This window comes from Bos grunniens, chromosome 13, assembly GCF_055505025.1.
Source record: "Bos grunniens cultivar Pamir isolate PY7600 chromosome 13, Bosgru_T2T1.0, whole genome shotgun sequence".
Classification (NCBI taxonomy): Eukaryota; Metazoa; Chordata; class Mammalia; order Artiodactyla; family Bovidae; genus Bos; species Bos grunniens.
Genome location: NC_141177.1, coordinates 64,701,356 through 64,725,522, shown reverse-complemented (window position 1 = coordinate 64,725,522; position 24,167 = coordinate 64,701,356). Strand labels below are relative to the sequence as shown.

General features: G+C 38.5%; 1 protein-coding gene across 50 annotated transcripts in view; it reads left to right on the top strand.

Moving 5' to 3' along the window:
• Positions 1-24,167, top strand: part of PARD3 (par-3 family cell polarity regulator) — a 579,141-nt gene that overhangs the window by 363,729 nt on the left and 191,245 nt on the right. For 22 of the 50 annotated variants that reach the window (XM_086334607.1, XM_086334597.1, XM_086334595.1 and 19 more), the window contains 4 exons: positions 6,017-6,206; positions 10,770-10,921; positions 11,982-12,026; positions 17,180-17,407. In XM_086334607.1, coding sequence (XP_086190733.1) covers positions 6,017-6,206; positions 10,770-10,921; positions 11,982-12,026; positions 17,180-17,407 — 615 coding nt within the window. Of the gene's footprint in view, positions 1-1,190; positions 3,357-6,016; positions 6,207-10,769; positions 10,922-11,981; positions 12,027-17,179; positions 17,408-24,167 lie in introns of those variants that run through there. The other 28 variants (XM_086334618.1, XM_086334603.1, XM_086334624.1 and 25 more) reach the window with 5 other exon arrangements.

The window sequence follows — 24,167 nt, the reverse complement described above, 5'->3', positions numbered from 1 at the left end:
TTAAATGAAGCTGTGTTTTGGGTTTTTTTTTTAATCAAAATTTAGAGGTTTATGGCAAGATTTCAAAGTCATATTTTTATAATAGCACCCTTTACAGGGAGAGGAAAAAATACATAGATATGTGTATACGAAATATTCACATTTTGTGGTTGTTATGGACTAAAGTGTTACCCTGTTGTAATTGCATCTCGACTTTTTCAAAGGCTTCATTTGAAAATCCTGAAACCAGTGTTTTGCGTCCTTTGTTTGCATTCAGCACCATTCTGTCTGTGTGGCCCCCAGTGGGTAATGAGGTTATTAGCACTTGCTCTGCAGCCGTTCAGCTCTCTGCTAACAGATCCGGTTAATAAAGACTTGCTCTGCCACCAGAGTGGTTGGATTTACTGAGTTGCTCATCTTGGGATTAGCTTGTGAGAGTTGTCAAATTTAAAATGTAAGAAGCTGTTTTGATTAAAATAGCACGTGACCTAAAATGCTTTGATTGCTGGTGTGTTTTGCAAGCCTCTAATATGAAGTACAAGCCTAAATTTAACTCCATTCTCAGCACATTTACTGGAGATTGAATACAATCCATGTCTCCATTAGGAAGCTTCATTGGGACAGGAATTTGTTTTCTTCATCAGTGTATGTTTATGGAAAGCCTGCTGTTGGCAAGACACTGTATTTACTTTTGCTGTAGATGCAAAGAGGAGAGAGAAACAGTCTGCCTTCAAAGAACTTTCTACCAGGCATGATCGGAAAAATATATGAACATGACTAGTAGAATTTTCTGTTGTTCTTCCTCTAATCCTTCTAGCTTTCTTATTTGGACATACTGCTAAATTCCCCATTTCTTATTTTATTACACGTAGAATAAAGACATGCCAGCGCTCTGGTTTAATTTTGTCAACATTTTTGTTTGATGTTCTTGGTGTGGTGTGAGCAGGGGAAGAATGCTGAAGGTATTGCATACCTGTCAGACGACAGGCATTGCACATGGTGTGTTAGATTAACCTTCATTTATTAATAATCACTCTCCTCACTGCTGTGAGGTTTTCCCTACTTTTCCAGTTTTGGTGTGTCAGTTGATCTTCATTAAACGCTTTTTTTATTGTTGAAAATTCAGACCTCTTAAGAGAGAAAGAGAGTATATGTGTCCCTGGATCTGTATGCATACAAAGTGATTTGCTGTAATTTCCCCTTTATTATAGGAACATAGGACTTGCCATACTGAATCAGACCATTGGTCCACCAGTTCCTGTAACCTGCATCCTGCCTCCAATCCCTGATGCTTCAGAGGAAGGCGAAAAACTAAAACTAAAAACAAACCAAAAGCCCCCAATTCACCTAGTGACCTTTGGAAACGCTGTATATATGGGTTGAGGATTCCTTCTTTTTCTTTGGTCTTGTGCCCTGCTTTTGTTAGTAATGACCTCATTAGCCCTAAGTTTGCTTTAGAGTTGGCATTGTTTTCCTTTCCCTCTGCTGGAGATGTAATGGACTTTAAAATTCCAGATGCTTCTGCTGGGTAGTAACCTCCCTTTCAGCTCTGTGCTTTGTAATATATTGTGGGTTCTGTTCTGGGCTGGGGGTGACAGACTCCTTCTCTGGAAGGCCAAACTGATATTGTATGATTTGGATATTTTAAGACATTTTTTTACAAGTTGTGCTAGAAACTAGGAGTCTCATATATTTTACTCTGAGAAATGTATGTGCTGAATTTGAGTTTTTATCTTGAGTTTTAAAAATTTGAGAATTCTTTAGTCTTGTCAGTCCCTATTTCAGCATCATTGACCCTAAGAAACAAACAGTATTCATAATGTCACTTCCCACTTAGAGTTAGAAATCTTGCAAAAAATAGTGTCTTACAAAAAGATACCAAAGCAAGGTACCAAATATAAGAAATTAAAGCACTGAATTTCAGTTAAGCTAAACTCGATAGCATCCTCATTTACTAATGGGCGCCATATCTGGGTGCATGAAAATTTCTCAGACAGATCTTGTTTGGTTAGTGGTTGTCTTCTATCCGTTTAACCCCTGTTTGGACACCAGTGGAGGTGGTGGTATCTGCTTCATGATCTGCTATGATTCAGATAGAACTTTGTGTTGAAATTCCAGATGACTACATTAAGAAATGATTAATTTCATGTGGACAGGGTAAATTTTCACATAGAATATTCCTCCTGTGCAACTCTAGGTCCAAAAGGAGCTTTGAAGCTGACTCATTTCTATGGGAACATAACTCAGGAGAGAAGCTTCCAAAAAATAGACCAAAAAAAGGAGAGATTCTAGTTGGGAACATGTCAGATGTCACCAGCCACACTTTCACACTTAAATAAAAGAGCTAAGCCCCAAGATCCCATGATGATTTTAGTTTTATTTTGTTCTTGGCTATTTCCTCTTTCTAAAAATAGCCCTCTCTGGGGATTAGTGGGATCACACAGTAAGTGTTAGTGATATTTAACCTTTATTAACATCCATTTTTAAGTATCCACATTTTCAAGCAACTGGCATTACACAGTCTGCAGAATCTTCCGTTCTGGCCAACACTGTGATTTAAATCAAAGAAGTTGTTTCAGAGGAAACCACCTTACAAACCATTTGCCCCCGCCTGCTTAACATCTGTGCAGGGGAATTTTGGACTAAAGAAATTAAGTGACAGGTCTGAAGCCCCAGAATTCCGTGTTTCTGAACCAAAATTATGATGTATATTTTTCTGAGTCATGAATCCCATGTTATTGAAACCTGATTCATCTCCTTAGCTTTTGGTGAGGTCAGCCAGACTTGCAAACAAAGGCAAGAGTTCTCCAGGTATCTTCTGTATTGGCTGACTCTCCACTCTCATGGATTTTCAAGGAGTGATCTTGGACACTCATCAAAGAGAAATCTGTATGGAGTCTACGTAGGATTTCTTCCTTTTAAAAGCCTTGAAAGTATTTTACAGATCCTGAACTGTCTTAGCTACTACTACTACTACTACTACTACTAACAATAGCAGTAAGAGGTGCAGCTAATTCACCAACATGTGCACTTCATAGGACACCATCACAAGCTGACCTTTGGGAGCGTGGAGCCTTAACATGTTTTCCAACATTTTTTATCTGAAGAATTTTTCTGTTTAAAGCACAACTGAAATCTGTTGACTCCATTTTCAAATGTAATTCAGTAGTTTTTATATTCATATACTTGTGGTGAGTTTAAAAAATAATTTTGTTCAGAGTAGTTTGAACTTGTTAGAAATTAAACATAGAGAAATGGAACATTAATGTTTTTTATTGTGAGTCAAATCACTGGCAAAGTTTTCATTGGTTTCTAGTGTCATGCATGGTGCTGCCTTCTATGTAAATGTACCGATGAATAAATGTTTGGTAAAGTCATCCTGTATCGCATTGTTTCACTCTGCTACAGTTTAAATCTTAGCTTGTTTTTTAACTAGTTGTGGAAAGAGGAAAGTTCATTCACTGAAAACCAGATCAAAGGCTTCTGAAGTCAGCCCTCGAAGGGTTCACATTCAGGATGTGCCACGTACCTGCAGACTAGGTGGAGTTTGGTAGAATATGTAGTTTGACAACTTATTTATTACCCCCAATATGTTCCTGAAGTTGGATCCCAAAACAATATTCCTGACAAGTTTGTTATTGCTGCAAAGTGGAAAATTGATGGAAAAATATGTATTTTCAAGACTTGAAATATTAGCCTCCAGAATCGCGGGTGAGAGAAAAAAAGCTGAGTCCTTGTTTTGCTGTTAAGAGGGACATTTTGTCCTGTTTATTGAAGTATAAAATTTTGGATCACTTAAGGAACAATATTTCTACTCAAAACAACATGGAAAAGGACTGTCACATGCAGAACCATTCTGTATTTCATATTGCTTGCTAGATTGCCTCTCAGAATGTATTGCGTACAAGTTCTCATTTTTATGTTTAGAAATTAGTTTGCTATCATTACACCATAATAGTTTCTTCCAATAAATTTTGCCTGTGTGAGGACATGACATTTAATGCTGTGACATGTCAGTGGTGTGCTATTAGGGATAACTTGTGTTTTTTCATTGTCTACATGTATTTTGGAGGGGAAGTATGTCTTGAGTAGGAAATATTTCTTTGGGTAATAGTGCTGCCATGTTCAACCTTATTTATGAATGATATTTTATTGAATAGATTTCTGTCTTTCTGTACTAATATCCTAAAACTGGAGTGGGCATAAATGAGTCATTTGAATTCAGGAAAAGGAAACAGTGAAGTATTAAATTTGACTCCCATTTTTATTATGAACATTCATAAAAAGTTGCTAGTTTTTACAGTTTGTCAAAATGGATGTATTTCAAATCAGAATCGAGTATTTTTCTTGATAATTTGCTGAGGAGAGATTTCAGTGAACATATAGTATTTCTGTAATAGAGTAGTTGGTGCTAAGTAATGAATTCATTGGAAATTTCTAGCAATTGTGCTTTGGGTTGTTCTGAAAAACTCTCTATCAACTTCGTGTTTCTCCTTTGTTTAAATGTCTAGAACAGTAATATATATTTAAAATCCTTCAAGTCTATATGTATGCCATCCTCTAATTTCCAAAATGGTGTTAAAACAAAAATTATTATGTACACACTCTTAAGAATGTTTAAAAATGAGATCTTAAGACAGATATTAAAGTGTCATGAACTGTGGTCACATTGCAGTTGTGCTGTTTTTAAAAGTAATTTATCATAGAGGACAAGGACACCCTTTTAGAACAGTGATAGGATTTGGAGAGGGCAGCAGGCCTGTTTATTTGCATAGGAACCAGGAGAGCTGATTTCACACATGTGGATGTTGGACTTGCAATGAGCGTGTTTCCATCCTCCTGTAAGGTGAGAGGCAGGGTGTCCATTTTCCTTGCTCTGTTGGAAGAGCCAGACCAGCGTGACTGCATCACACTGTGATGAATGTATCTCTGAGGACAGCCTTTCTCAAGATATTCATGTGAACTGAAGCCTCGCCCATGAGTTTTGCTCAGAGGAAATACAGCACAAGGTTTGGGGAGGAAGCCAGAAGAGCTGTAGGTGTCTTGGGGCAGGAAGATGGCAGCATTTGGACCCCAGCTTTATCTATAAGGATTCAGGCCCTTGAATTATAATTTTATCCTAAGAAAGATAAACACCTCTCATGCGGATCTGTGAACTTGAGCAGATTTTCCTGAAAGAAACTGATCAATGTGGACAGTTCTGGGTCTTTTCTTACCAAGAACACCATATCCTAATTGAATAAATCAGAATTCACAAGCTCCTGTGTCTTGGCCTGAAAGACCTCACGGCAATGAGATCCTAGTCTTTTAAGATCACTCCTGCTGTCTCTGAAGTGTCACCTGCGTGTACTGTGGGCTTTTCTCCCTCGTGCATTTAAAGATGCTATTGCTGATGTCTGTAATGAATGTCATCATTTCTTCTAGCAGAATAAATCACAGTCATCATTCAAAACCCCTCTCAGGTGTTGACTTTGCTATGATTTCCAGCATCCTCTGCCTTCAGCTACCAGCACTAGTGAATGCCAGGGCACTTGTGGGACATCAGTCACAGCACCAGTCAATTAACACTGTATCTGGTCTGTCTCCTTCTTCAGCCTGTGAGCCATTGAGAAACAGAAATTGTCTTTCTTACAGATCTTCTAGGTGGTAGGTGCCCAGTAAATGATTGATGTAAGTCTGCAGGGCTTCCCTCCAAATTTCCTGGTAAAAATTTTCAAACAACTTTAACGACTTAGAATCCATGTGGCATTTTCATGTTAGAAGTCTTTCTAGAGATCAACTCTGGCCTTAGGAAGCATAAAACCAGAGACATGGAATACCACACCCAGAGCTGCATAGCATCAGAAGAAGGAATAGACTGGAGGTCTCCAATGGACATTCATTTATGAAAAATAAATTTTCTTAATTCTGTTTTGTTCTACCAGGTTGAGACATTTTGGAAATTCATACTTTTTCTGATGTAGCAAAGTATTAACATTAATGCATCTCACCCTTAGATGGATGTCTAGAATGTCTCTTTTGTTTTTCCATTGGACAGGTAAATACCAGCTGTCCCCCACGGTGAATATGCCCCAGGATGACACTGTCATTATTGAGGATGACAGGTTGCCAGTGCTTCCGCCACATCTCTCTGACCAGTCATCTTCCAGCTCCCATGATGATGTAGGATTTGTGACGACAGACACTGGCACATGGGCCAAGGTTGGCATCAGCGACTCTGCAGATTGGTAAGAGCACTCCAGGGCTGGAAAACACTGGGTAATTGCAGTCACACTTGATTTTATGTTTAAATATTCTGTCATTGAGCTCAGTGAAATGGGTGTCTTTTATAGCTAAGTTCTGTTTTCATGATTTTAATGCTCATAATTATCACTCTGAACAAAAGATTTCCCTCAACCTCATAAACCTGCCCAATTGTGGTAGCCTTTCCAGGTCTATGGTTAGGAATTGAACAAAACCAACAAGAAAACTCTCACTAACTCCGAAACCCCACACATTTGTTAAGTTTCACTTTTAATTATTTTGTACCAAGTTGTTTCAGTTGTGTCCGACTCTGCGCAACCCAATGAACCATAGGCCGCCAGGCTCCTCCATCCGTGGGGTTCTCCAGGCAAGAATACAGGAGTGGGTTGCCATGCCCTCCTCCAGGGGATCTTCTCAAGGCAGGGACTGAAGCTGTATCTCTTATGTCTCCTGCATTGGTAGTCACCTTCTATACCACTAGCGCCTCCTGGGAAGCCCTTTAATTATTTTAGATCTGTGTTAATTTGATGAATTGTTTTTCTATTCGAGAAATAAATTCTAAGCAAATCCCTAATGGTGACTGAGAATTTGTAACAGTTAGATGACTTTGGCCAGATGAATAGTTGTTATGTTTTGGGAGTAGAGAAGAGGCTTTTACAGGTTTTCTTTTTAGAGTGTTTGTAGTCTTTGTACTTACTTCTATCATTATTATTATTATTATTATTTTGGCTTCATGATGCTGCGTGTGGGATCTTAGTTCCTCAGCCAAGGATCCAACCTGCGCCTCCTGTATCCACTGGACCGCCAGGGAAATCCCTATACTTGTCTAACATCATGACTTCTGAGGCAGTCGAATCCTATTTTTTCTCCTCTATCCCTTAAAATAGACAAAAGTATTTGACATTATTGAGTCAGTGGGCAGCACAGAAATGAGGATGTGCCTAGTAATTATATACATCAATTACATGCCTAGTAATTATATACATCAATAAGCAAAAGGACCATCCCTCCTAGGGATGACCATGGAAGGCTTTAGTGACAATTAACACAAACCATGTGAAGCATTATAGCCGAATTTTCTTACTGCCCTTTCTCTGGGGTCTTTTATGAATCTGTCAGCAAAATGATATTTCATTGTTGTGGCTTTGAGCTACACTCAAGTCCACGTGATAATAGCTTATCTTTGAATGAGTTTTTTGGTTCAGCATAGAGAAAGAACTGCCATATAAAGGAGAAACCCACCACTTGAAATCCTCAGATGCTGTCACATTTACTGCTGCATTTTATGTCTTTTTCTGAATGTGAAAGTGATGACAAAGTAAGGATTAAATATTTGTAATATTCATCATAGGTACAAAAGCCTTTAAGTCGACACTGTGATGAGGAATTATGAAGGCAGCCATAGGAATAGATCTGTTTGGGGCCTTAAGAAGCTCTGTACTGGTGAAAATAAATGAATAACGAACAGGGCCGGAGTGTGGCATTAATATCCCTAAGGGGATTCATAAAATGGTGAGGACTTGTATGATTTTGCTGTGGGGAATGTGCAGGAGTTGGAAAAGAATATGAATGAAGGGTTATCCAAACAAGAATGGCAGCTGTTCTGAATCACAGCAGAAAATGTAAGCTTTTCCAGCCTGACAATATCTCCCTAATCCTTGATGAAAATGTTATGAAAACAAAAGGGCAATAAGGCAGGATTAATAACTGGAATTTTAATAATGCTGGGGGGGCGACCAGGATATGGTTACATTCTTTAAAGAATCAGCTGTCAGTCCTGCAGACAAAGTTGCGAAGTATGCTAGTGTATTGTTTCCTGAGTCTGAAATTAGTTTACTAGGTATATTGATAGGGCAGAATTAATTATGTTATGGTTTAAGAATATTTAGTTATTTTAAGATGCTTATTAACTCACAGACTCATTTGACATATTCAATTGTGTATGTTTACAGTTCGCTGCACAATTGTGGAAGGTTAAATATGTCAAATGGCTAAACTTTGCATTTCTTCACTGATAGAATATCCTTTTATTCAATCCATGAATTGATTTAGGAAACATAACAGACAATGTTTGTAAGGTGAAAAAGGCAAAAACAGCATATTCTAATATTAGTAACAATGTAATTTCAGAGGACAGAAAATTAGTTTAAAAAATACAGCAATATGTAGTTTTCAGTAACAATAATTTGCACACCTTTGAAAAACCATTAACCAATAATTTCTATTAAAAATATATTGCAGATTTGCTTTGTCTGCAAATTTGATGCCTACTTGGAGTTCAGGTTTAGTGTATTTCACATGATATGGAAAAGGGTTAATGAGTACATGCAAAATGGTTAGAGAGACCAACTTCCAGTATTTAAAGGAATTACTCTTTCTTTGCTGTTGCAAAATTAGATCATAGTTTTAATGATATGGGTTTTAAATTTTCACTTCTAGGGCTGTGTTTCCGAATTGGGGTGTATGTACCCTGAAAATTATAAGCATAGTATGGTAAGCTAAGCATAATACACACACACATATATTTATATAAATAATATATGCTAGAGCTGTGCATACGTATGTGTATATATATACACACACATATGTCCAAGCAGAGTAGGATGTGAAGGGGCATCTGAGGCTTCAAGATGAACATGACCCTGCTTCTTCCTGGAACATCATATTTACTCAAAGTTTTATAGGAGAAATATGACACATTAAAAATGAAAAGATTTTCTGTAGGATGCAAAAAAATAACATGAATTAGAATATAACAGAAGTTGTTTTTGCTTTGGACTGAACACCTAGTCACTGTGGGATGCTCTTTGCTCGGTCTCTGGGTTAGAAGAAGGGTGGGCAAGCTAGGTGCCCAGGGTAGTATTTGATGTAAGGTCTCACTCAGATGTGGCCCCTGAACTTGCTGGACCCTGAGATTAGATCTGCCTTATATCCTGAGTTCAGGCACCTGTCTTGCCTCCTCCTTGGACCCTGTTCTCTATGTGGTGGAAAAGATGAAGAAGGATTTTTCAGTTCCTTTTTAAGGCTTTGGTTGGTTTTTAAAGACCCTATTTCTGTTATCATAATTTGCATTACATCGATAATTTGAGTTAGCAAGTATTGTTTGGGTGATAATAACTCATCTTGTATAGCTGTTTGCAGTTGACAGAGGGCTTTCCCCTTGGGTGCTTGAATTATCTTAGTGGCCCTGATTGGCCCTTACTGGTGAGTGGGGCCATTTTTCTCTTCCTGGAGCCAATGAAGACATAGGGACCCAAAGCATTCAAGCCACGTCATCCGATGGGAATCACTACCTTGATGTCTTTCTTGTCGTAATTTTTGGTTTAGGTCATTTCATGCACCATGAATTGCAGCTAAATTTCTGCTGTGTATCCAAACCAAATCAGTACCTTTTTATTAATATGCCTGGTCTTTCTCATAGGGCCAATATGGGATTAGAGAAGCTGGTTTCTACGGAGGCATAAGGAGGGCTTGTATAGTGGAAGGTGACATGGTGGAGGGCCACCACATTCTATGGTGCCCAGTGAGCTGTGGAGGGATGTTCTCCTACCTGACCACATATGCAAGGTGCTCCACCCTCAGATGGGAGAGCTCTCTATTTATTCAGTGTGCTCAGCATAGACAAAAACCAGTTCATTCTGGCAGCTTGGCTCACAACCCCTGGTGGTGCTTCTGAAACTGTTCCCAGGGTTCTACAAGGAGGACCGGTTCCCCTGCCACTGACATCACAAAGACACCTGATACTGTATCCTGTCACCACTGATCTGCCCTGTGCTTCATCTTCTCTGCTGGAGCTACTGTGTTGGTGTCACATGAATCCAGTGCCATCCAGCCTTAATCCTGAACTGCAGTTCACTCTCCTACCCATCCCCAGTGCCTGCTTCTTGCTTCTGCTTTGGTATTTTTCTTAGGGAATAGAGATCTTTTCTTATTTATTACCTTGACTTTGGTATCCAGCACAATGTCTCCATCTGAATAGGTTCTAATTATGATTTGTTGAGTTGATTTCTTCTCTGTTGCTTAAGTGTTGCAGTGAGACTACATCCTCATAAAACAGCATGCCAAACTGTGCTCTAGAGTCTGACCTGGTGGTTTACCCAGTCTATAAATAATATTTTGCGTCTGCTAATCCCAAACTCCCAGTCTACCCTTCCTCCATCTCTTCTCCCCCTTGCCAACCACAAATCCACAGAACAAACCCTTTTTAAAACTTCTATTAAATTGCAATACAGGTAGTCACTTATTTGTTGCCAGTATTTGTATTAATATATGAAGGTTTTCCTCAAATATTCAGTCTTTCTCACATGGAGAAAGAATTGCTCTAAGTGTAAATTAATGTCATGTTTTTCTATCGTCTCCTACACAACCACAGTTTTTCTGATGGACTATATTTGTACTCTTTAGTTTAAATATTTCTGAGGAACACACACACACACACACACACACACACACACACATTCATACACACAGGTGTGGATAAACTTTGCTGAATGGCATGTCTCCTATTTTCAGTAAATGTTTTTGTTTCTCTTTCCTCTTCACGCCAGCTCTTTGAGTCCCGACGTTGATCCAGTTCTTGCTTTTCAACGAGAAGGATTTGGACGTCAGAGTATGTCAGAAAAACGCACAAAGCAATTTTCAGATGCCAGTCAATTGGATTTCGTTAAAACGCGAAAATCAAAAAGCATGGATTTAGGTAGTGAGTACAATCTCCATGAATCTTTATCTAAATAAGGTTTAGATGCTTTCGGATGAAAACTGATGGTCCCAAACACATGTCTGTTTACTGTGAGCAATAAAGAAAATAAATGTGAAATGAGGCAATTTGGCAAAAATTAGTTTTTCTCGAAGTTTGAGATAACTACATTTCTCCTAAGTGGCATGTTTACATCATGTGCAATATGTTAATATATATGTTTTCTGATGAGAAAAGAAACAAACACATGTGCATATCATGCTCTGTTCATGTATCTTTATTTGAAAAAATGAAATGTTTTAACACGTTAGCTGTTTAAAACCAATTTCATTGGTCTTACGATTTGGTTGGTTGTGGGGATTCTTGAACTAGAAGAAAAAGTTTTGGAGAGAAACCATTATCTCAATCCATGTCTAGAGTTTGGTTACTTCGTGATATTTTCCTTCCATCACTGTCCTTTAAGGTTTATTTAATGAAAACTCTTCTGTGTTGATAATTAAGGCCTTTAATTGGAATCATAATTTGAGAGCATATTTATTGTAGAAAGTATTTGGAAGCAAATGAGAGAAGGAAAATAATCCTAGTTGTTCAATCACATACCAATCAGGTAGTGTCTCGTTTTAAATCTAAATCCACAGAAAACCAAAACAAACAAAAAAAAGTAATTAATTAATTAATTATATCCATGCACTGATTGAATGATTAGAAAACCCTTTCTTAATCAACTGTAACGTATTTACGCTGTTGTCTGGTGGCTGTTTTTACTTTGAGACTAAAAGCATTAATTTATCCCATGCATAAACGGAAATTGGGCGATGACTTGCCTGGCTAATGATGATATGCTAACATATCAGTAACACACGTGTCATGAAATGAGATGACTGGCATTGCATGGAGACACGGCTTTTCCCCCTTTTTTGATTATGTTTGCTTGATGTTTCATATTATTTGCATGAAATATTATTTAAGAATTATCACCTAACTGGAAAGATCTGGGAATGGTTGAAGCATGTTGGGCTGTGGGACTAACTGGGCTAACCATTATACATTTACCTTTTAACAGTAGCTGACGAGACTAAACTCAATACAGTGGATGACCAGAAAACAGGTAAGAATGGACATTTAGACTGTTGCCATAGAAACTGTGGTCCAAGGAGTTTATCATAATTATAGAGCTGCCAATCATATGGCTGTAAACATAAATATTCCAGGCTGCCATGGATGTTTTCATTGTAGGAAATCAAATTGTACAAGGAAAGGAAAATTTTCTTCGAGCAGAAGTTTATCAATGTAGTATATACTAAGTGGAAATATAATTTAGTGCTTCAGGAATGCTAACACAGCCCAGATTCTCTTAATTATATTTGTGTAGGAATGTTTTGTCACGGTTAAGAAAAAATCAAAATCCTGAAAGCATGATCTCTTAGGGTTGATTCTTTAAGTTTTGAAGTCATCTATCTGATGCTTAGCTTAACATCCAAAAAAATGATTGTCAAAAGGTGATTTTGGTTAGGAGGATAACAGCATATATATAAATATTTTCACTGAAGGACAGTGTTCAATATAGCTCTCATTAGTCACTCAGAAAACCTTAGTTCTTTTACTAACGCAGCCTTTAGTTCCTTGTTAACATAGCATTGAATTAGGCTATATATTGCATCTGTATGTTAACTTTGTGAACGTGCTTGAAAAGCTTTTTGTTTTTGTTTTTAACTATTTAGGACTTGCTGCTAAAATGCTACCTAAATCCTTCTGTATAAATAATGGATTATGTTGACCTGGGTTTTACATCATAGATTTTACCTTACATGTTATCTTATGACAGTAATCAGAGGAAAATCTTTATGTGTAATTAAAGTCATGTGCTTTGTACAGCTCAGCATTTTGATTTATTATTATAGGTTTGGAATAGAGTTTTAATTATTGTAGATCCAGTACGATGTAGTTACACCACTTAGTGCTAATTAGCTTCAATTCACCTTTTTCACCTGCAATAGTAATTAGTTTTAGGCTTCTTAGAAAGTGTGTATCCCATATACATATGTAAAGATAACTGTGGACATGCCTAGAGTTTTCACATTCTGTAAAGATAGATTGTAAAAACTGCATCCAGTAAATCACTGGATTAACTGTAGTGCAAGGCAATTAACAATAGCCTCAGCCCTTATTAAGGAGTTATTTCTTTTATCAAACATAAAATTCATTGGAATTCTGGAGCAGGGCTAAAGAAAAACATTATTTGATAGTTTACATATGCAAATTAGTAATTAGTTTTTGGAGTTAATAGTATTCAGTGCTTTTCAAGAAGTAACCCTTGTCCAATTTAATGTTTATAAAAACCAAATTGAGTTGCTCAGGTTAAAGAACATGATTTTATATAATATGCCAATTGGTAGAGTGAAAAAAATTGTTAATTTAACCAAATCACTGTTACTAACAGGAAAAGAACAATTTATTGTGATTAAGAAATAATAATAATATCCAGATGTCAACTGAAAACATTAAATACCTTTTATGGTGAGTAGGCAGATTTTATCATCTAATTGAATCATCTGCTTTTATAGTGTTTAAAATGATAGTTAGAGCCTAGATAAAAAGAGCATTTTAAAAATACTACGTGCAGTCTGTTTTACTGAATTAAACTGGAAAAACTTAGGACCAAAATTATGACATAGAGGTAGAAGTATTTGCTGGTCTATTGATTTTAAATCTACAATGAATAAAATATCTCCACTGGATTCTTCCCACCCTCCAGTATTAGACAGTGAACAGATTTTATTATTTTCCTTTCTTCACTTCACTTGAATTGCTAAGATTATCATGATTTTACAGTTTAGTCCAAAGGTTTTTAGTAGAGTCACAGTGGCATTTTAGTGTAGATTGTCTGTCTAGCCATAAGCCTTTCATAATGAAAATTGAATTCCATTTCCCTTTGCCCTTGCAAAAGACATCCTCTTCTTTTTTTCTGGCAAGAGAGGTATTAGTAGATAAGAGTAGAAAAAGAGACCTAAAGAAAATAGTGTGATTATGATTTCCCCTTTTATTCTTGGATTTAGGAATCCTGTATGATAGTTTGAGAGTAAATTTATTTTCTACAGGAAAAGAGAGAATGGGAATAAGAGAATTGGGTTTCTAACAATTTAATCTTTGAATATAAAAATAAATGAAGCATCCTAATGACTTAATGGATTTACATTAAGAGCTTCAAAATATTATTTAAAAATTAAAGGCATTGATATTGTGTGTATGTAAATAAAACTAACCTTTTGCCTATACCTTGTATAGGGAAAGACATTTTCAACTTTTATAAGTTTGTGATGTTATAAATCTCAGTGACCATCATTTAGCAATCTTACTAATACATTAACTAACTCTTTTGTTAAAGTGTCTTTGATGAATATACCACCTTACATGAATGAAATCTATGTTTTAGATCAGGAATCAGCAAGCTCTTTCTGTAAAGAACCAGGGAGTAAATATTGTAGATCTTTCAAACCAGACAGCCTTTGGAACAATGGCTTAATTCTGAATGTGAAGGCAGCCATGGAGAATATGGAAACAAATGGACCCATGGCTGTGTTCTAGTAAAAATTTCCAGATTTAACCCATATTTTGCTGATCCCTGTTATAGATACACAAATAATAGATGTTATGAAAAATTTCAACTATGTATAAATAGAGAGACTGTAATTTATTAATCTCTTATACCCAATACTCACCATATTTAATTATCAACATTTTGCCAGAATGTTATACTATGGTGTTAAGAATTAGACAAAAGCGTAGTTAGGTAAGCTTCCAGTGATTCCTACATTATAATCTATTGCTTGTTTTGTTACAGTTTCACTATTTTTTTATCCTAGATTTGCTTTGTGTTTATGTTTCTTCATAAATACATATATACAGATATAAATGTATCAATATTTATATGTATGTAGTATGTATATGTACATTTATTTGAATACTCATGCCATTTCTGAAATTAACTGTTAAAGTTTTTAGGGTGCTGAGTATATTAAATCAAATCTCAGCTAACTTTTTATATATAAATTATGTTTTAATGCTAATCTTTACTGGGAGCATATGTACATATGTATCTTTATTGGAGATGTAAACATAGATGCTGCTGCTGCTGCTAAGTCGCTTCAGTCGTGTCCAACTCTGTGCGACCCCATAGACGGCAGCCCACCAGGCTCCCCCGTCCCTGGGATTCTCCAGGCAAGAACACTGGAGTGGGTTGCCATTTCCTTCTCCAATGCATGAAAGTGGAAAAATAAAGTGAAGTCGCTCAGTCGTGTCCGACTCCTAGAGACCCCATGGACTGCAGCCCACCAGGCCCCTCCGTCCATGGGATTTTCCAGGCAAGAGTACTGGAGAGGGGTGCCATCGCCTTCTCCGAAACATAGATATATGTGTGTATATATATATAAACACACACATACATACATATGTCCTTTATGAATCCAAGAAAACACCAAATGTTTGCCATATAAATGTTTATAGGACCTAAATGTAGCAAGTAAGTTATGAAAATTAATAGGCATGATTTATTCAGGAAAAGATCTTCCCAATGTTAATTCTTGAAAATGTGAAGGTAAATGTCCCTGCCCAGAAATCATCTTTTCCCATTCTCTTTGATTCTTTAATCTCTTACTTTTTCTTTAGCTTTTTGGAACAAAATCATTTTCCTTCCTGTGACATGACTTTTATGGATATTTAAAACATGAACTTGTCAAACATTATAGTGCTATCAAGAGAAAAAGTAAGATTGATCATCCTGGCAAGAAATATTCCTTGTGAATTTTTGTCATGAAATAATCAAATATAGACAAACCTGCATGGAGAAAGTTAAATAAATCATCTTTTTCTCTCAAGCACTCTAATTTATGGAATATTTTTTCTTCATTAGAATCATCTGTCTGCCTTTCTGCCTATGTTACATTTTTAACATACTTGTTCTAACTTAAAACTGCTACCCCATTGTGAAGATTATGTGAAAGTTGTCATGTAAATGAATTTTAAAAAGATAATTCTTGTTTTGACTCTCCCAATTTCTATTCTGTTTTATACTCTGAGCCATGGAACGACCATCTCAGAACTATTTGACTTCTATGTGAAAACATATCAAGGTTACTCCTTAATTATTGATCCACATATGGGCTGATGGCCCCATGTAGAGATAAGATATCCAATCTCACCTCTTCTACCCCCTGCCTTTTTTTTTTTTTTTTCTTCTTTGTACCTGTCTTGTTAACAGTGTAAGTGAAGAACTAGTTCTGCAACCTGGATTGCCCAGCTGGTGGTTGCAGGTATTTCAGTCATCTCGAGGCTAAACTCATCTATTTGAGTGCCAGGTCAGGCAATCATTGATGAAGTTGTCTTACCTGGTTAAAGAAATCCATTTAGATTGCCTTCTAAAGCTGGGTTACAATCTTAGTCTTGCTAGATCCTCAAGTCACCAAGCCACGATTTTAGTGCTCTGAATTCTTCTCTACTGAAAATTTCATGGTAATTGTGATGTCTTCTTCCTTCTGTTCATCACCTGTTTCTCTCTGCTGACCTGGAGGCATAAGTCCTCACCTACAGCTCTGGCATCTTTCCTCCTTTACTTCTCTCTCTCTCGATGGTCCTTATGTAGTTTACTTCTATTCACATCTTGTATTGCTCTTCCCAGAGAACCACCATTTTCCAGAAATAGGCTTCTACCTGGTGCTAGGGCGCCCTGTTGGCGACATGTGGTGTCTTGTGCTTTTCTCACTTGCTGAGTTGTCTGAACCTGTGCCATATGAGGACAACTTGCTGAAACTTACTGAGACGAAAGTTTCACTTCCATTGTAAATAACTGTAAACTGCTAAAAAGTGTTTTAAGCTAAGTCACAAAGTGTACTCTTGGTTGCTTCCCTTAGCCATTTCATCATCCTGCTTTGCAGAATGATTTTCTGCGTTATTCTGGTTTTTTAGATTATTAACATAACTTGAAGCAAATGATTTGACAAAGATTTTATCTGTTGAGCTAAAAATGAAAACTATTAGCTTAAAATTGTCTCCTAATGAGAATAGAGAAAATAGACCAAATTTAATGCCCATTTGGGAAAAGTTAAAATTAGTTACTGTCACTTTACTTTTTATATCTTGCTACCCACATTCCAGAGGTAGACACTGAACAAATAATTTGTCCCTGATATTTTCTACAATTCATAGATATTCAGCCATGTAATTTTCACCACTCATTCTAACATTTTGTTTTTGCCAACTTCCAAGGTTCCCCCAGCAGAGATGTGGGGCCTTCCCTGGGTCTGAAGAAGTCGAGCTCTTTAGAGAGTCTGCAGACAGCAGTTGCCGAGGTGACTTTGAATGGGGACATTCCTTTCCATCGCCCTAGGCCACGGATAATCCGAGGAAGGGGATGCAATGAGAGCTTCAGAGCTGCCATTGACAAGTCCTATGACAAACCTGCAGTGGACGATGATGACGAAGGCATGGAGACGTGTAAGTGTACAGCGTCCGAAGGAACAGCCATGACAAGCATCTCTATAGTGAAGCAGTTCTTAAAGTGTGCTTCAGGGAACCCTCGGGGACCTCAGCATCCCTTCAGAGGGATCTAGGAGGTCTAAACTATTTTTATAATACAAAGAAGATGTTATTTACCATTTTTACTCTTATTTTCTCACAAATGTACAGTGGTTTTTCTAGAGGCAACATATCATGTGATATTGCAAGAGATTAAATGCAGAGCAGATAGAAGAATCTTTTCAACTAGATATTAAAGAGATTTTCCATTCTTCTCAATAATTGTTTTTGGAAAATACAGATTTCTTTCTTTTTTTTTTAAAATGTGATTTCAGCTAATATGAAATCTATAATTTTTTAAAAAGTAATTTGTATTTTTAAACTTTCTCAGTGTTAGTTCAGTAAATATTGATAGATAAATTCCACAGAAAAATTTCGAGCCCTTAATAAATTTTAGGAGTATAAAGGTATCCTGAGACCAAAATATTTGAAAACCACTGCTGTCCAGTATATCTGTAATATATCTCAAATGAATATGTGTAATCATCTGTGATTTTGATAACATATTTTTGTTTTGTTTTTATGAATTACTCTTTCCTTGAACTAGGCTAGTAAGATATATTTATGTATATGTATTTCCAAATTGCCAAACATTTTAAGCCAAGATTATTGAAAGTTAAAGGTTACTGTGAATGAGCAATGTGTTTTCCATAGTATTGATATATTGAGAAAAAAGTAACATTTATAAATATATATAAATGTATGCTTCAGGGAGTTGTTGAAGTTAAACATTTATAAATGAATATAAAAATACCCATTCAGTTTAAACATAAGAAGGAAACTCAGCATTGTATTTATTTAGAAGAGAATGGACTTGAGTTCTAATAGAAAACACTGCTGATTCGCTTATATTGTTCGTAACTACTGATTCATATTTTAGTTTTTTAACTTAAAGTAACTCTACCCAGCTAACCATTGTAAGAAACACTGTTGGGAAAAGAAAGAAGAAAGAAAGGATAAAGAAAAGCAGGAGACACCCACCCCTACCCAAAATTAAAGCAGAGATCATTTAGGTGAATTATAAATGACGACAGTGTAACTTTTGGGGGACCACTTCCATCACACATGCCTAAGGAAGACTGTGGTGGGGAAGGAGAGTTTCAAATGGAAATCAGATTCTGAGGAGATGCAAAGCAAAATTATATAATCTTTGCCTGTCACATATAGTGTGTTTGGAAAGATGAATATTTCTGCTACAATGTAACATGCAAAGCAAAACTTAGTAGAGGAGCGCTGCATCCCCCCAGCCCCCGCCTAATTCTTAGTTTAAATCTGGACAGCTTCTCACTCCAGCCAGCCAGTGATTTCAAATATATGCAGCCCATTCTTGCCAGATGAAGAACATATTTCCTATTTTTGCTGCCAAGCCTGGTCTCCAGGCTCCTGAGTCATATGAGCTTCCAACCCTCTCGGGTTTTTCCTGGCGTCTCAGGGGCTCCTTGCCAGTCTCACCCAGTGTTACTTGCGTTGCCTTTCTAGGGTGGGGACCCTCTATCACTTAGAGATCTTGCCTCTGTCCTGGGTGCACATTTAATAAGAGAGCCAGTGCTCTGGCACCTCAGTATTTGTTTTTTTTTTTTTAACAAATACAGTTTTGGCTCCTGAGCTTTTTTCCTGTCCTAGTTCACATGTTATTTAAATTCCTTCATAGAATGCAATTTTCTCACATACACCACATATTTCAAATGCAGCAGGGGATGGAATAGCGATCAGTACCAGGCATGTTCTTAATTCTGTAGCCTCTAGAGCTTCCCACCGTGTGAACGTCTAAATTTGTCTCTGACATAAACTTAGCTTCCGGTTTTAACTGGAAATAACCAATTTAAGTATTTCATATTAAAACTTTTGTACTCAACTATCATCAAGACAAAACCAAGTGAGTAGATGAACTACAATGTGTGAACCGGAGGGGAAGTTCTAGATAAGAACTGGGAGACACACCCTGACTCGTGCACCTGCAACCACAAAGTGCTGGCTTTCCACAGAGTCCTGACTTGACAATATTTTCTCCCAGAACAGTCTGGTGAACTCGGTATGGCCAGAGAGAGGCCACTGTTGTGTATTTCAAATGTCTGCAGTGCGGGTTGTCACAACAATACGACTAAAGTGATCTGAGCACTGGCCTGGAGTCCCTCCACATTCTTCTCACCCATTTGGAATTTGGGTCAAGTTGCTTAAAATTCTTCTTTAATTCCTTCAGTTGTGAAACCGAAGCTTTGGATGCCGAGGCCATTAATGCTCAGATTGTCTCAGTGTCTAGTGAGGAGGCTCGGCTCGGTGGTTTGCGGGAGTTGGGACATTCGTGGGAGGCTGAGCGGGTGGTCTCTATCAAGGCCACCGGATCCCCCCGCACCCACTGTCACTGCAACAGTCTTGGGGATTTATTTATTCCCATGAGGCTTATGGGATCTTAGTTCCCCAGCAAGGATTGAACCCAGGCCCTTGGCAGTGAAAACACAAAGTCCTAATCACTGGACCACCAGGGAACTCCTTGTTGTGGGGTTTTTAAATCACTCTTCATACTTTATGATTCTTTGTCAATTGTAAGTTTAAAAAAGGGAAGTCCACAGTTTGCCAGAGAAAGTTGGAAAAGCTCTGCTTCCGTTTCTGAGTTGCTTTCCAGTTTTAACTTCCCACGACTCTGTCCTCCTTCACTTACCCACCGACCTCAGTCCTGCATTCCTGCTTCGCTCACCATCTGTAAAATCCACAAGGAAAGATGCTACCATGATTTATTCCTGCGTGACCAGGCTCAGAGCTCGGCCAGGTGTCGGAGTCAGTGACTGTCACATCAGTGAATGGGCTCCTGCTTGACTAGCACCACTGCGTGCGTGAGAGACACACACCCAGATGCAGCGTGCGACGGCAGCAGCGCGTGGGGTGGCATTGACGTTTGACTCCTCCCGCTTGTGTCCCACTCTGGACCTGGGCGTCCGAGACCTCTGTGCCTCAGCAAACTCTTTGGTCTTCTCTAAGAAAAGATCTGTCAAGGCTGGTGTTACTGCTGGTGGTTATGAGACTGTCGACTTTCCTTATGGCTAGGTACAGGTGTGAGAAAGGAGTCTGGCTCCCTCTTCTAGTTGCCTAAACCCCACCCTTTGCAGAGTGGATTCTGGAGGCGCGTTCTGCACACGCTCTTTCTCTGTCTGCATTCGTGTCTATGCTCATGCCCTCACTGTGCAGCCCTGCCCTGCATCCTTACTGTGTGGACGCTGTCCCTGGCCGCATGTCTGAGCTCTGATGGCTTCGTGCTTTGTGGGACCCTGTGGCTGAGGTCCCTTCTTGTACAGAGGTGGGCCTCAGGGGCCAGTTATGGCCGCCACGTCACTGTTGTGCAGTGCTCTGAGAGAGGACCCTATCCGAGCTGACGGTCTCTGTTAGACGGCCGTCCTGTGAGGATGCCGTCTGTACAGCCTGGAAGCATGGGTGGAGGGGTGGGGGCGGGCATAACCTGTCCCGCCCAGCCTGTGTCTGTCCCATGCAGTCCTTTCCCTCTTTACAGGCGGAAGTCACACACGTGGAGGGCGAACTTGATTGTTCTTGTCAGCTGGGTCAAGCTCCTCCCCGGTGACGCTCTTTCAGGCTTGGAGCAGGCTTGCCTCCTCTCAGCAGTGCTGCAGTCGTGGCATGCGCACAACAGTGGGGGCCAGGAGACCCGGGCGGGATCCGTGTGGTATCTGGTATCTGTCATCTTCTGTAACACTTATGTGCTTCCTGTGGAGATGGCAGAAGTCGGCGTTTTTGTCTCTCATTTAATCCATCTGGCCTCTCCACGTTGTCTGTGTCTGTCTGGATCAAGATGGAGCTTTGTATTCTGGGACCCATTATCTCTGAGGCCCTACCTGTGTTTGACAGGTCAGGGCATCTACAATCTGCTCCCTCATCTATGCAAATCATACTTCCCGCCTGGCTCTCAGCAAGAGGCTCCTACAGCCCCCGTCATAAATCAGCTTCTGTTGAAACCAAGAACATGGATGCTACATAAAATTGACTTGTTTTACTTTTGAAAATATAGAGTACAACCCCCACCCCCTTTTTACCCTCTATTAAAAGTCGTCAGCCTTGCTATCATTTCAGGAACAGCTTTCTGTTGAGGTCAAGGAGGTGATACACAGCAAAACCAAAGACTGTCCTATTCATTGTACTCTTGATTTTAAGATCTATCCAGTTTACAATTTTAAATGTGAGAACGGTATTCCTTGAAAACATAGAGACAGATTGCGTTTAAGGAGCTTGCCTGCTTTCTTATAGTACTCTTAACAGGAGCTAAGGGGGAAAAAAAAAGCATTGCTCTAAAGTATGCATAACTTAGGTTAGCAGTATGAGATTTGAAGAAACTGAATTTATGTTAGGAAGTTAGCTAATCTGAGAGCTTCAAGATTAATTTTCATTTATTTTGTTAGCTTCAAAATAGTAGATTACACGAGTATCTCAGATTTTTCAACTCTTAGCATGCTCTACATTTCTAGCCATCTTTTGTCACTACTTATTTGAGCCAAAATTATGTAAATTAGGTAGTTATCTTAAGACTCTCCAGCAGATTACCATAAATCTATAGTGGAAGAATTCAGTGTATGGTTTTCAGAAGTACTTTGTAAAGGATTTACCATTTGGTTAATCTATCTTTTTGGATAATTGGATGTTGATCTATTAAAAATATTTATTCTGAAGTGCTGGGAATAAGGATAACCTGTCTAATTCTCTTATGACAATTTGTATACTTAAGTATCACTTGCAGTTTAAGAAAAGGAGCTTTGGATAATTTTAGGACATTTCTGAATGCAATAGAAGTATAACCATGTGACAAAGCCAAAGCTGTCAATTCCTTATATTTCTTTTTTTAGGTGAAAAGTAAGTTAGGCTAAAAGTATGACGAAAAGTCACATCTGAAGCGTCTGAATTATAGATTCCTCATTTGAAGCATTTTCTGATAAGAAAAAAGTATGTAAATATTTGACTAAGATAGTACTTAGGAATTAAATCAGAATGCGTGCCTTGTGATTTGCAGTCCTGCGAGTTTTCTACAATATTAAACAAACTTCCTAATGGGAAAATCCGTTACATTAAAACTGCAATAAAGTATTAATGAGTCATGGGACCTAAAATCTGATATTTAGGCTGTAAGTTTCAGAGAGGCCAAGGGTGCTTCAACCCACTGGGCAAACCAACTCTTGGGAAGCAGTATGGTTAATGGTTAAGGGCCGTTGTAATGCACAGGTTGCCATGGCACCAAAGCGTGGGGCACCCACTCAGCCCGTGTGGAAGAGGGGAGGGAGGGGAAGCTTCTCACAAGAGGTATGAGTTGAGATGAGTAATCCTGCTTGAGTGGTCTTCATTGGGGTTTGTCGGGAGCTTAGGGAGGGGGACCATCTCTGGACCACCATTATCCTATTGAGGTTGATGTGTGCAGATGAGAGCGTGGTGAGGAGTGAGATGTAAGACATATGCAGAGAACAGCTTGCAGACAGCCTTGTTTAAATAATTTTTGTTCATACTAAGGACCTTAAAGAGCATTTGAAGAATTTCAAGTGAAAGAATATGAGTGTTGGGGCTGTAGAATCGAGGGTGGGTTATTGGGGGTGGGCCGGTAAATAGCAGTGTTGGTGGCAAGATTGGTTCTAGGACAGTAATGCGGTAATCCAGGTCAGTAATGATGCTTGGCAAAGCCAGAAGAAAGGAAGAAACTGCATTTACATGCTTAGCATCCCACACATATAGATGGATGATAGTGATGAGGTTTTTCTCACTAGTACCTCCAGGCACAGAAACTTAGAATTATCATCTCACTGCATAATCCCTCCATTACCAAATTTTCTTAATTTTTCTGCATGAAATCTCATAATTTCACTCCTTCTACCCAATCCAGCCCCAATTCTCATTATTTAATATCTGAAGTTACTATTAGGATCTCATAACTGGTCTGACTGTCTCTCTATTTGCTGAGTAAGCTCTGGAGTCACACTGTCCTCACGGTCCTTCAAGCTCCCGTATGCGTTCTCATCCAGACCATGTGTCGTCCCTGAGGTTTGTCTTCTCCCTGCCCTGACTGTCCCCTACCCTCTCCTGTATATGACTATTGTCTTCCTTCTTCAAGACACTTTCCCCCAACCTAGCTAGTTTCCCCTTGACTTTCTAGAGCTCTGAGTATGGACGTTCCCTGACTTAACAGTGGTTCAACTTAGGATTTTTTGACTTTACAGTGGTTTGAAAGTGACGTGGTTTTAGTAGAAATTGTACATCTAACTTTCAACTTGGGTCTTTTCCTGGCTGGTGATAATGCAGATTTTCTCTGGAGATGATGGGCAGTGGCAGCAGCTTCAGCTCCCAGTCAACCATGTGATCACAAAGGAAACAGCAGCTCCCAGCCAGCCATGTGATCATAAAGGAAACAGCCCCAAACCATTCTGGTTTTCACTTTCAGTACTGTAGTCGCTAAATTACATGAGACATTTGACACTTTGTTATAACTTAGGCCCTGTGTTAGATGACTGAGCCCAATTGTGGGCTAATGTCAGTGTTCGGAGCACTTTTAAGGTAGATGAGCCTAAGCTGTGATGTTTGGTAGGTTAGGTATATTCTGTACATTTTTGACTTCGGTATTTTCCATTTATGCTGAAGTTTATCGTGCCATAACCCCACTAGAAGTTAAGGGAAATCTGTATACAGATGTGTATGAGCC